The sequence below is a fragment of the Bison bison genome, unplaced genomic scaffold (genome assembly GCF_000754665.1).
Source record: "Bison bison bison isolate TAMUID 2011002044 unplaced genomic scaffold, Bison_UMD1.0 scf7180017847111, whole genome shotgun sequence".
In the NCBI taxonomy this organism is placed as follows: Eukaryota; Metazoa; Chordata; class Mammalia; order Artiodactyla; family Bovidae; genus Bison; species Bison bison.
Window position 1 is genome coordinate 88,624 of NW_011477684.1, and position 12,627 is coordinate 101,250.

At 40.6% G+C, this 12,627-nt stretch overlaps 1 protein-coding gene across 1 annotated transcript; it reads left to right on the forward strand.

Annotated features, from left to right (window-relative positions):
• The first annotated feature begins 10,886 nt into the window (after nt 1-10,886).
• On the forward strand, nt 10,887-12,064 carry LOC104990095 (olfactory receptor 51I2-like). The gene is given in 2 exon segments (XM_010842024.1): nt 10,887-11,526; nt 11,529-12,064. Coding segments are annotated over 2 exon segments (960 nt in total). The 5' UTR covers nt 10,887-11,102.
• Nucleotides 12,065-12,627: the final 563 nt, after the last annotated feature.

Sequence of the window (12,627 nt, forward strand, 5' to 3'; positions counted from 1 at the left end):
ATCAAACCTGGACTGGTGACTCGTTTCATATATGATATTATACACGTTTCAATGCCATTCTCCCAAATCATCCCACCCTCTCCCTCTCCCACAGAGTCCAAAAGACTGTTCTATACATCAGTGTCTCTTTTGCTGTCTCATATACAGTGTTATTGTTACCATCTTTCTAAATTCCATATATATGCATCAGTATACTGTATTGGTGTTCTTCTTTCTGGCTTACTTCACTCTGTATAATAGGCTCCAGTTTCATCCACCTCATTAGAACTGATTCAAATGTGTTCTTTTTAATGGCTGAGTAATACTCCATTGTGTATATGTACCACAGCTTTCCATATGCCACTACGGAGAACAGTGTGGAGATTCCTTAAAAAACTGGAAATAGAACTGCCTTATGACCCAGCAATCCCACTGCTGGGCATACACACTGAGGAAACCAGAATTGAAAGAGACACGTGTACCCCAACATTTATTGCAGAACTGTTTATAATAGCCAGGACATGGAAGCAACCTGAATGTCCATCAGCAGATGAATAGATAGGAAAGCTGTGGTACATATCAGCTTTCTTTATAGTCCAACTCTCACATCCATACATGACTACTGGAAAACCATAGCTTTGACTAGATAGACCTTTGTTGGCAAAGTAATGTCTCTGCTTTTTCATATGCTGTCTAGGTTGCTCATAACTTTTCTTCCAAGGAACAAGCGTCTTTTAATTTCATGGCAGCAGTCACCATCTGCAGTGATTTTGGAGGCCAAAAAAATAAAGTCTGACACTGTTTCCATTGTTTCCCCATCTATTTCCCATTAAGTGATGGGACCAGCGCCATGATCTTTGTTTTCTGAATGTTAAGTTTTAAGCCAACTTTTACACTCTCCTTTCACTTTCATCAAGAGGCTCTTTAGTTCTTCTTCACTTTCTGCCATAAGGGTGGTGTCATCTGCATATCTGAGGTTGATGTTTCTCCTGGCAATGTTGATTCCAGCTTGTGCTTCTTCTACCCCAGCATTTCTCATGGTGTACTCTGCATATAAATTAAGCAGTATGACAATATTCAGCCTTGGCATACTCCTCTCCCAATTTGGAACCAGTCTGTTGTTCCATGTCCAGTTCTGACTGTTGCTTCCTGACCTGCATACAGGTTTCTTAAGAGGCAAGTCAGGTGGTCTGGTAATCCCTTCTCTTTCAGAACTGTCCACAGTTTGTTGTGATCCACACAGTCAAAGGTTTTGGCATAGTCAATAAAGCAAAAGTAGATGTTTTTCTAGAACTTTCTTGCTTTTTATGATCCAACGGATGTTGGCAATTTGATCTCTGGTTCCTGCGCCTTTTCTAAATCCAGCTTGAACATCTGGAAGTTCATGGTTCACATACTGTTGAAGGCTAGCTTGGAGAATTTTGAACATTACTTTACTAGTGTGTGAGATGAGCATAATTGTGCGGTAGTTTGAACATTCTTTGGCATTGCCTTTTTTGGGCTTGGACTGAAAACTGACCTTTTCAAGTCCTATGGCCACTGCTGAGTTTTCCAAATTTGTTGGCATATTGAGTGCAGCACTTTCACAGCATCATCTTTCAGGATTTGAAATATCTCAACTGTAATTTCATCACCTCCACTAGGTTTGTTCATAGTGATGTTTCATAAGGCCCACTTGACTTGCATTCCAGGGTGTCTGGCTCTAGATCACAATAGTATTAGGCTGGTATTATTTGCCTAGATTTAAAAATAGTTTGTGATTAGGTAGGAAAATCTATTTTTAGGAAGTGCATGCTTAATATTTATTAAGAAGTGTTATAATAGCTATAACTTATTTTCAAATGAGTTATCAAAATAAATGTATGTGAGTGCATATATAGAGAGTGAACGCAGGAAAGAGAGATAGAAAACAGTGTTAAAAGTGTTGTTAATCTAGGTGATTGGAATACAAGTATCAGAACTCTGTATACGAGATAGCAAAAAAGACACAGATGTATAGAACAGTCTTTTGGACTCTGTGAGAGAGGGAGAGGGTGGGATGATTTGGGAGAATGGCATTGAAACATGTATAATGTCATATGTGAAATGAATCACCAGTCCAGGTTCAATGCATGATACAGGGTGCTTGGGGCTGGTGCACTGGGATGACCCAGAGGGATGGGATGGGGAGGGAGGTGGGAGGGGTGTTCAGGATGGGGAACACATGTACACCCGTGGCAGATTCATGTAAATATGTGGCAAAACCAATACAATATTGTAAAGTAATTAGCCTCCAAATAAAATACATAAATTTTAAAAAAAGAATATTCTTTTGACTTTGCAGATATTTTAAATTTATAAAAATGAGAAAGTGTGAGTGGAGCATATCATATATATACATACATACATACAAATGTGTATGTATATACATACATATATACATACATACATATATACATATGTGTACATAGATATATATACATATGTATATGTATATGCATACATACATATATACACATGTATATGTATAAACATACATACATATATATACATATGTGTATGTACATCCCAATGGAAAAGAAATGCAAAAAAGCAAAATGACTGTCTGAGGAGGCCTTACAAATAGCTGTGAAAAGAAGAGAAGTGAAAAGCAAAGGAGAAAAGGAAAGATATAAGCATCTGAATGCAGAGTTCCAAAGAATAGCAAGAAGAGATAAGAAAGCCTTCCTCAGTGATCGATGCAAAGAAATAGAGGAAAACAACAGAATGGGAAAGACTAGAGATCTCTTCAAGAAAGTTAGAGATACCAAGGGAACATTTCATGCAAAGATGGGCTCAATAAAGGACAGAAATGGTATGGACCTAACAAAAGCAGAAGATATTAAGAGGTGGCAAGAATACACAGAAGAACTATACAAAAAAGATCTTCACAACCAAGATAATCACAATAGTGTGATCCCTCACCTAGAGCCAGACATCCTGGAATGTGAAGTCAAGTGGGCCTTAGAAAGCATCACTACGAACAAAGCTAGTGGAGGTGATGGAATTCCAGTTGAGCTATTTCAAATCCTGAAAGATGATGCTGTGAAAGTGCTGCACTCAATACGCCAGCAAATTTGGACAACTCAGCAGGAGCCACAGGACTGGAAAAGGTCAGTTTTCATTCCAATCCCAAAGAAAGGCAATGCCAAAGAATGCTCAATCTACCGCACAATTGCATTCATCTCACACGCTAGAAAAGGAATGCTCAAAATTCTCCAAGCCAGGCTTCAGCAATACGTGAACCATGAACTTCCAGATGTTCAAGCTGGTTTTAGAAAAGGCAGAGGAACCAGAGATCAAATTGCTAACATCCACTGGATCATGGAAAAAGCAAGAGAGTTCCAGAAAAACATCTACTTTTGCTTTATTGACTATGCCAAAGCCTTTGACTGTGTGGATCACAATAAACTGTGGAAAATTCTGAAAGAGACGGGGATACCAGACCACCTGACCTGCCTCTTGAGAAATCTGTATACAGGTCAGGAAGCGACAGTTAAAACTGGACATGGAACAACAGACTGGTTCCAAATAGGAAAAGGAGTATGTCAAGGCTGAATATTGTCACCCTGCTTATTTAACTTATATGCAGAGTACATCATGAGAAACGCTGGGCTGGGTGAAGCACAAGCTGGAATCAAGACTGCTGGGAGAAATATCAATAACCTCAGATATGCAGATGACACCACCCTTATGGCAGAAAGTGAAGAGGAACTAAAAAGCCTCTTGATGAAAGTGAAAGAGGAGAGTGATAACATTGACTTAAAGCTCAACATTCATAAAACGAAGATCATGGCATCCAGTCCCATCACTTCATGGGATATAGATGGGGAAACAGTGGAAACAGTGGCAGACTTTATTTTTGGGGGGCTCCAAAATCACTGCAGATGGTGATTGTGGCCATGAAATTAAAAGACGCTTACTACTTGGAAGGAAAGTTATGAGCAACCTAGATAGCATATTAAAAAGCAGAGACATTACTTTAACTACAAAGGTCTGTCTAGTCAAGGCTATGGTTTTTCCAGTAGTCATGTATGGATGTGTGAGTTGGACTGTGAAGAAAGCTAAGCACCAAAGAATTGATGCTTTTGAACTGTGGTGTTGGAGAAGACTCTTGAGAGTCCCTTGGACTGCAAGGAGATCCAACCAGTCCATTGTAAAAGAGATCAGTCCTGGGTGTTCTTTGGAAGGAATGATGCTAAAGCTGAAACTCCAGTACTTTGGCCACCTCATGCAAAGAGTTGACTCATTGGAAAAGACTCTGATGCTGGGAGGGATTAGGGGCAGGAGGAGAAGGGGACAACAGAGGATGAGATGGCTGGATGGCATCACCGACTCGATGGATGTGAGTTTGAGTGATCTCCGGGAGTTGGTGATAGACAGGGAAGCCTGGCGTGCTGCAACTCACGGGGTCGCAAAGAGTCAGACATGACTGAGCGACTGAACTGAACTGACTGGATGACATATATATATAAGAGAGAGAGACAGAGAGACCCTCATGCCCATAGTCCTATATTTCAAGAGAGATAGGACAGCCTCTTAGATAATTATTAGATACTGAGGAGATCCTAAGACTGAGCTTGGGTATGCATGTTAGGGATGCTGAATTAGAATTCAGAGGCAGCAAAATAATTATACCTCCTCTTGACTAGCATATGATTTTACTCAAAACTGTAATTGGGACTTCATGAACTCCCACCCACCCCAAGCCAAATCAGAGAGTTCAACAGTGATCACTGAGCACCCAACGTTTCCTTCAGTTATAATACTTAACACACTGTATCATAATTATGGATAAAAAGTGCTTACTACTCAATGCACAATGCTTTAATGGATGGATGAATGAACACAGTGAGAGAATGTATCAGTAGCATAGGGCCTAAGGGATCTCTTCAGAAATGGAGATTTCTGGATCAATGGATGCAGGGTCTCATACTCCTCCCCTAGTTTACCTTCAAATGTAGACAGCAGAGGTCTGGCCCACAGCTGTACATCCCTGGGGAGAGGACCTCCAGCTTCTTTACTGCTAGAGTCCCCCACTCCTACTCCTAATTAGAAGACTCTTCTCCTTCTGGAGGAGATAAAAGTTCCTGTCCTCTGGGTCTGTGATGTTCTCTCTGCTACTCCTTTTGTAGCCTATACACATCTCTCTTAGAACTCTTACCACTTGGTGTTGAAACCATGCTTTGTACTGACAGTTTCTGGAAGGCAACAGTGAAATCTGATTCACATTGAATGTCTTCATTATCCAGAAAAGAGATTAGCCCAAAGATGGCTTCAGGTATACTGCTTGAATAAACCTATTTATGAGTCATAACTCCTAAATAAATGCACTGAAGTTTATTCATGTATTTATTCAAAAACTACTTATTAAATTTACATCAAATCTCAAGCAATGAAAGCTAGTTACAGCTCTTCACAGCTGTGGATCCAATGGACATCCTTGTTGCTCCAAAAGTGTACCTCCTTGCTCAAGAATGGCCTTCCTCTGACCATTTGCTATTGCCTGAGATTATAATATTAGAGCCTCTACATTTTAGTTACACATCATTCTCTCTGCCTCACCTTGTAAAATTCTGTGTCTCTGGGATAGAAATACCTTTGTTCCAAAGTCACCCCAGAGAACATTCCTGTAGACACTTTCTTCACTGGCAGCTGTACTGGCAAAAAAATTGGGGAGTGGGTAAATTTAAGCAGTATTTAGAGGTCAACATCTGAAAACATAAATATTGTCTTAAGGTGATATTGCAGATATCTTTTAGATCCTGATGTCAGTTCTTTTGAGTATATATTCAGAAGTAGAACTGCTGGATGATACAGTAGTTGCAAATTTAATTTTTGAATAAACTCCATACTGTTTTTCATAGCAGCTGCGCCAGTTTACAGTATCACCAACAGTGTACAAGGGTTCTAATTTCTCCACATCCTCACCAATACTATTTTTTAATGACAGCCATCTTAACAGTTGGATCAACTTAGAAAAGATGATGATTCTAGCCCTCTCCTCCACAATTCAATTGCTCAAATAAACCATTTTTTATAAGTTTTCATTCAAACACATATATCCCGCATGTTGTCAATTCCCCAGGAAAGACTACACAGAGATTATCCTCTGTCACCTGTGGCAGGGCCATCCCTGGGGAGCAGTGAATCACTAATGCTCCCAGTCAGTGGTATAAAGTAGGATCTTAATTGCAGAGTTTTTCTGGGCTCCTTCAGAATGTGGAGCAGTAGAGAAGACTGCAACAACAAGTAGCATGAGTAACTTGGGGACCAGATAGAACTCTTTCTACATTTAGAAGGATGAGGACCTAGTTAGAGAGTCTGAGATCCCTCTCTGTCAGTTGCTGTCTTGAGGAGCCAGTGAGCTGGAGGATGAGTAGATGCCAGGAGCGGGAAGAAAAGGACCTTCCATAAATGGCAGGTCCATATACCCAGGTAGGGGAGAAGTAAAGAACTACTTTCTGAACACAAAAATTTCCTAATTCATATAATTATTCAGAAACCCAGGCTCTGTGTCCAAGCAGATGAGTACACTTTTGTTTCTCTAAGTAAGGCATCAGTATAAGAGAAATCCCACCCGTCCTGTGGGTGATCTGAACATTTTCTAGGTGTCTATACTCTCACTTCCCTGGTGGCTTAGACGGTAAAGTGTCTGTCTACAATGCGGGAGACCCAGGTTCAATCCCTGGTTTGGGAAGATCCCCTGGAGAAGGAAATGGCAATCCACTCCAGTACGATTGTTTGGAAAATCCCATGGACAGAGGAGCCTGGTAGGATACAGTCCATGGGGTCTCAAAGAGTCGGACACGACTAAGCAACTTCACTTTCACCGTACTCTCACTATGAGATTTTCGTTTCCATTTTTCTGAGTAAGAAGAGCCTTTTATAAAAGACTCATCCATTACAAAATGATTATACCATAGCATTAGATAGCACCTCTCTCATATCACATAATTACCATGGTTTTCTTTTCTTGTAGAAAATTTTTAAAAAAGAAAAGCATTTGGCTTTGAGGTAAGTAGAGAAAGTATGGTGGATTCAGCCTTTGTCTGTAGACAATTTGACATTCCCAGACATACCCAGTCACAGGTTAACGGAAATCTAGAATGCTAAAGTGGAAGTGCTTGAATTCCTTGGGGGAGGAGAGCTATAATTCATAATATCTTTGACTCTTTAGTGTAGTGGAGATAATAATAGAAGGACAAACCTGATCTGTTTCCAGGTTAAAGTGATTTATTATAACACTTCCGAACCTCATGGGAAGCAAGAAATATGTTGATAGAACTTGGCTACTAAAATAGGCATTTTAGTAAAAGAACAGAAAATAAAGTTTTTCTTTTGTTTCACCACAGAGAATCCTTTTCTATTATCAGGCTCCTCATGACACTGTAATATTCACAAAAGGGGATAGAAAGGAAATGATCTGGATGCAAGGGAGAAATTTTTGTGATTGCATTGGAGTTACTCGTGGGTTTGGCAACTAGTCTTAACTGGTATCCTATCATTTTATTCCCTGTGTTCTAAATTTCCTGAAAGTTCAGCTTAAATTACCATTTGGATCCTTCCACCACAGCCAAGAGCAATAGATCACACAAATACCCACAATTGCATGGGATCTACCTATGAACTGTGGACAAAGGCAAGTTCTAAGATAAGGGATTTGTGAATAACTCAATACTAGATCAATTAATGCAGAATGGAAGAAAGAGATTTGTGACACTAATCTGAGTTAAAAATAATCTTCAGATTCCTGCAAGTTAAATAAACAGCCCAGAATTCACCTTCTGTTATCATGTCATCATTTATGTTACCAATGACAGAGGGTATTTCCTGGGTTGATCCTAAGTAAACCTAAATAAAATTGGATAATAATAAATAGTAATTGTATTCATCTGAAGGTGCCACTGGTTTTTAATATATACAAAATTTATACTTCAAGTTGTGAACATACACACCTAGGAGGTGCTGTGTTAAGGGTTGCAGTGGAGGGGAAAGTGAAAGTGAAAGTTGCTCAGTCATGTCTGACTCTTTACAACCCCATGGATTATACAGACCATGGAATTCTCCAGGTCAGAATACTGGAGTGGGTAGCCTGTTCCTTCTCCAGGGTATCTTCCCAACCCAGGAATCAAACTGGGGTTTCCTGTATTGCAGGCGGATTCTTTCCCAAATGAGCTATCAGAGAAGCCCCACAGTGAAGGGGAACTGGATTATAAAATTTAGGGTGTCTTCATTCAATTATTATTTTGTTGTTCATTCATTGATTACTCTTGGGGGGGGGGAAGAAATTTGTGAAATTATCAAAACACTGAGAATGAATGAGATTTTTGAGGAAATGTGTCTTGGATTAGGAAAAAGAAAAGCAGTAGCCAGGAGATAATTAACACAATAAACAGAAATTTTTAATTCTTTATAAGAAGGAGCCAAAGGGTCACAGAATGTATTAAAAAGATTTTTAGAAAAACAGGAAGGGGCTTCAACTGCACAACCTCAAATCTTGTCACTATGGAATATCAGAAGAGAACAAGGTTTTCTTGATAATCTAATCCTGCCAACCCCACACTTAACAAATGTTCCATATCTAGCACAGCCCATAGTCAATACAGGTGGTGTATGATCCCTGAAAGTGTGTAAGCCAAATAGGCCTGAATTTGAAATTAGGCTCATTTCCAGCATAGCCTAAGGGAACTCACCAAGCCTCTCCCTTCTTTTTTAAACATTGCCTTATTGTTTTTATTATTATTCCTTAAAAGTTATAGGAGGGAAGGGAGCTGGGAAAAGGGGCAAAATAGGTGAAGGGGACAAAGAGATACAAACTATTAGGTATAAAGTAAGTTATAAGGATATGGTGTACAGCACAGAGAATATAGTCATTTTATAATAACTTTGTATAGAGTATAATCCATAAAAATATCAAATTACTATGAATTTGAGTTGAGCTATTTCAAATCCTAAAAGATGATGCTGTGAAAGTGCTGCACTCAATATGCCAGCAAATTTGGAAACTTCAGCAGTGGCCACAGGACTGGAAAAGGTCTGTTTTCATTCCAATCCCAAAGAAAGGCAGTGCCAAAGAATGTTCAAACTGTAGCACAATTGCACGCATCTCACATGCTAGCAAGGTAATGCTCAAAATCCTCCAAGCTAGGCTTCACTAGTACGTGAACCAAAAACTTTGAGATGTTCAAGCTGGATTAAGAAAAGGCAGAGGAACCAGAGATCAAATTGCCATCCATTGGATTATAGAAAAAGCAAGAGAACTCCAGAAAAACATCCACTTCTTCATTGACCACACTAAAGCCTTTGACTACATGGATCACAACAAACAAAAAAATTCTTCAGAAGATGGGAATAGCAGACCATCTTACTTGCCTCCTGAGAAACCTGTATGCAGGTCAAGAAGCAACAGTTAAAACTAGACATAGAACAATGGACTGAATCAACAATGGGAAAGGAGTACGTCAAAGCTGTATGTTGTCACCCTGCTTATTTAACTTATATGCCGAGTACATCATGTGAAATGCCAGGCTGTATGAAGCACAAGCTGGAATCAAGATTGATGAGAGAAATATCAACAACCTCAGATATGCAGATGATACTACTTTAATGGCAGAAAGTTAAGAGGAACTAATGAGCCTCTTGATGAAGATGAAAGAAGAGAGTGAAAAAGCTGGCTTAAAACTCAACATTCAAAAAATGAAGATCATGGCATCCGGTCCCATCACTTCATGGCAAATAGATGGGGGAAAGTGGAAACAGTGATAGGGAATGCTCAATGAATGCAGTGAGGGAATGATTCCTGTAAAGCAATGGATTATAAGGGCATCCAAAGACCCAGATGGATATTCTCTGGGCAAAGCAGAGATAGATTGCAAAAACTTAAGTGCTCTTAGTGACCTGGTAAGAATCAAGCATCTTTTCATTTAACTTTCTGAGTACTTAATATGACATTCAGCCTAGGAATTTATCATTATTGGGTGTTGATTAGAAGACAATGTCCTGGGATTGTACTCAGACCCTCCAAATACAAAACTATTTCAAGCTCTAATAGCTGAGTCAGGTGAAAGCTGTAGTTTTTTCCTCCTTTCATGGACTTAAGAATTTCTTTCTTTTTAGCTAAAATCTTTCTCTTGTCTATCAACAAGGTAAAAAATAATGTGCTGTGTAAAAGCACATATGCAAAATACGCTATCAATGGAATAACAATAATCAGGGCAAAGGGATGACAATGATGAGCATTTAGAGAGTGCTTTACGTAGTGAAGGGCTTCTTAGTAGCTCAGCTGGTAAAAATCTGCCTGCAATGCAGGAGACCCCAGTTCAATTCCTGGATTGGGAAGATCCACTGGAGAAGTGATAGGATACCCACTCCAGTATTCTTGGGCTTCCCTTGTGGCTTAGCTGGTAAAGAATCTGCCTACAATGCGGGAGATCTCGGTTCGACCCCTGGGTTGGGAAGATCCCCTGGAGAAGAGAAAGGCTATCCACTTGAGTATTCTGGCCTGAAGAATTACATTGACTATACAGTCCATGGGGTCTCAAAGAGTTAGACACAACTGAGAGATTTTCAGTTTCACTTACTTAGTGAAGAGTGTTAACAAACATCACTTTTTTCAATATTAGAAGACACTGCCTGCAAGTAAAGGGCGAAAATAGTATAGCATTTATATTTAGAAAGAAAAAAATCCTAAATCTATTTCAGTCATTTACTTTCTCCTGGAGGAGGAAATGGCAATACTCCAGTATTCTTGCCAGTGAAATCCCATGGATAGAGGAGGCTGGTGGGCCTCTGGGGTCCATGGGGTCCAAAGGATTGTAAAGAATTGGACATGGCTGAGCAACCAAGCACCCACCCAGCCATGGAAATTTTAAATTATCCCCCAACAGGCTGCATTTCTTTTGAGGACACATCGGCTAATGTATACACATCCCTGGAATAGTTAATAATACAAAGTAAAAGCTGAGAAAAGGAAAAATAATAAATGAAAAGCAAAAATAAATGTCTTCTTTGACAGATATCTGGTCAATGTCTTTCTATCTATCTTCTATCTACCGAGACTGAAAAAGTCACAGATTTCTGGAGACCTCAGCTGCCTTGCAAAGATGATCCCTTCCCAGTCCTTCAATAACATCTCCTTCTTCCAGCCACCTGCTTTCCTGATGATTGGCATCCCTGGGCTGGAGGCCATTCATGGCTGGATCTCCATCCCCTTCTCCTCCATGTACACTGTGGCCCTCGCTGGAAACTGCCTGATCCTCTTGGCTGTGAGGAGGACCCCCAGCCTGCACCAGCCCATGTACTACTTCCTGTCCATGCTGGCCCTCACCGACATGGGCCTCACCTTGGCCACAATGCCCAGCACGCTGGCTGTGCTCTGGTTTGATCATAGGCTCATCAGCTTCAATGCCTGTCTAGTCCAGATGTTCTTCCTCCACTACTTCTCCATAGTGGAGTCCTCGGTGCTCCTGGCCATGTCATTTGACCGTTTTGTGGCCATCTCCAACCCCCTGCGCTATGCCTCTGTCCTCACAATGTCATCATCAGGATTGGAGTGGGCACTGTGGCTCGTGCTACCCTGTCGCTCTTCCCAGTGCCTTTCCTGCTTAAACGTCTGAACTTCTGCCCTAATAAGACCATTTTGTCCCATTCATTCTGCTTCCATCCTGACGTGATGAGAAGAGCCTGTGCTGACATCACCATAAACATCCTCTATGGGCTCTATGTGGTTGTGTCCACTGCAGGCATAGATTCCCTGCTCATCGTCCTGTCCTACACTTTCATCCTGTGCACAGTCCTGGGTCTGGCCTCTCCCAGGGAGCGTATCCGGGCCCTCAACACTTGTGTTTCTCATATTTTAGCTGTTCTGGTTTTCTTCATCCCAGTCATAGGTGTGTCCATGATCCACCATTTTGGGAGACACCTTCCCCCCATAGTACACGCCCTTGTTGCCTACGTGTACCTGGTGGTGCCCCCTGTGCTCAACCCCATCATTTACAGTGTCAAGTCCAAGCTCATCAGGGAGGCCATGCTCTGGGTGCTGAGAAGGAAGTGCCAGAGTTGGTAATGCCAGATGCCTACAAGATTGGGGGCCTTGAAGAAAGTTTGGCAAATCAAAATTTCAACTCCTGGATAGATCAAGTCCCACCATAGCACTGTTTTGGGCATCTGGGAAAAGAGATGATTGATAATCATGGGAAACTTTCATTTATTTATTTATTTTCTCATTATTTCACACACATTTTTTCAATGCTAACTCTTTTCTGGTCCTATGCTAAGTAGAAGGAATAGAGAAATGATTTACAAATGGTCTTTCCCTTCAAACATCTCACCTTTGAATATATATAAAAATTACACATAGAAAAATGTTTAAGTAAGTGTACATGCTCAGCTGTGTCTGACTCTGCAACCCTGTGGACTATAGCCTACCAGGCGCAGTGGTAAAGAATCTTCCTGCCAATGTAGGAGACATGGGTTCAACCCATAGATTGGGAAGATCCCCTAGAAAAGGATGGCAACCCACGCCAGTATTCTTACCTGGAGAATCCCATGGACAGAGGAACCCAGTTTGTCATAGATTTTCTTCCAAGGAACAAGTGTCTTTTAATTCTGTGGCTGCGGTCACCATCT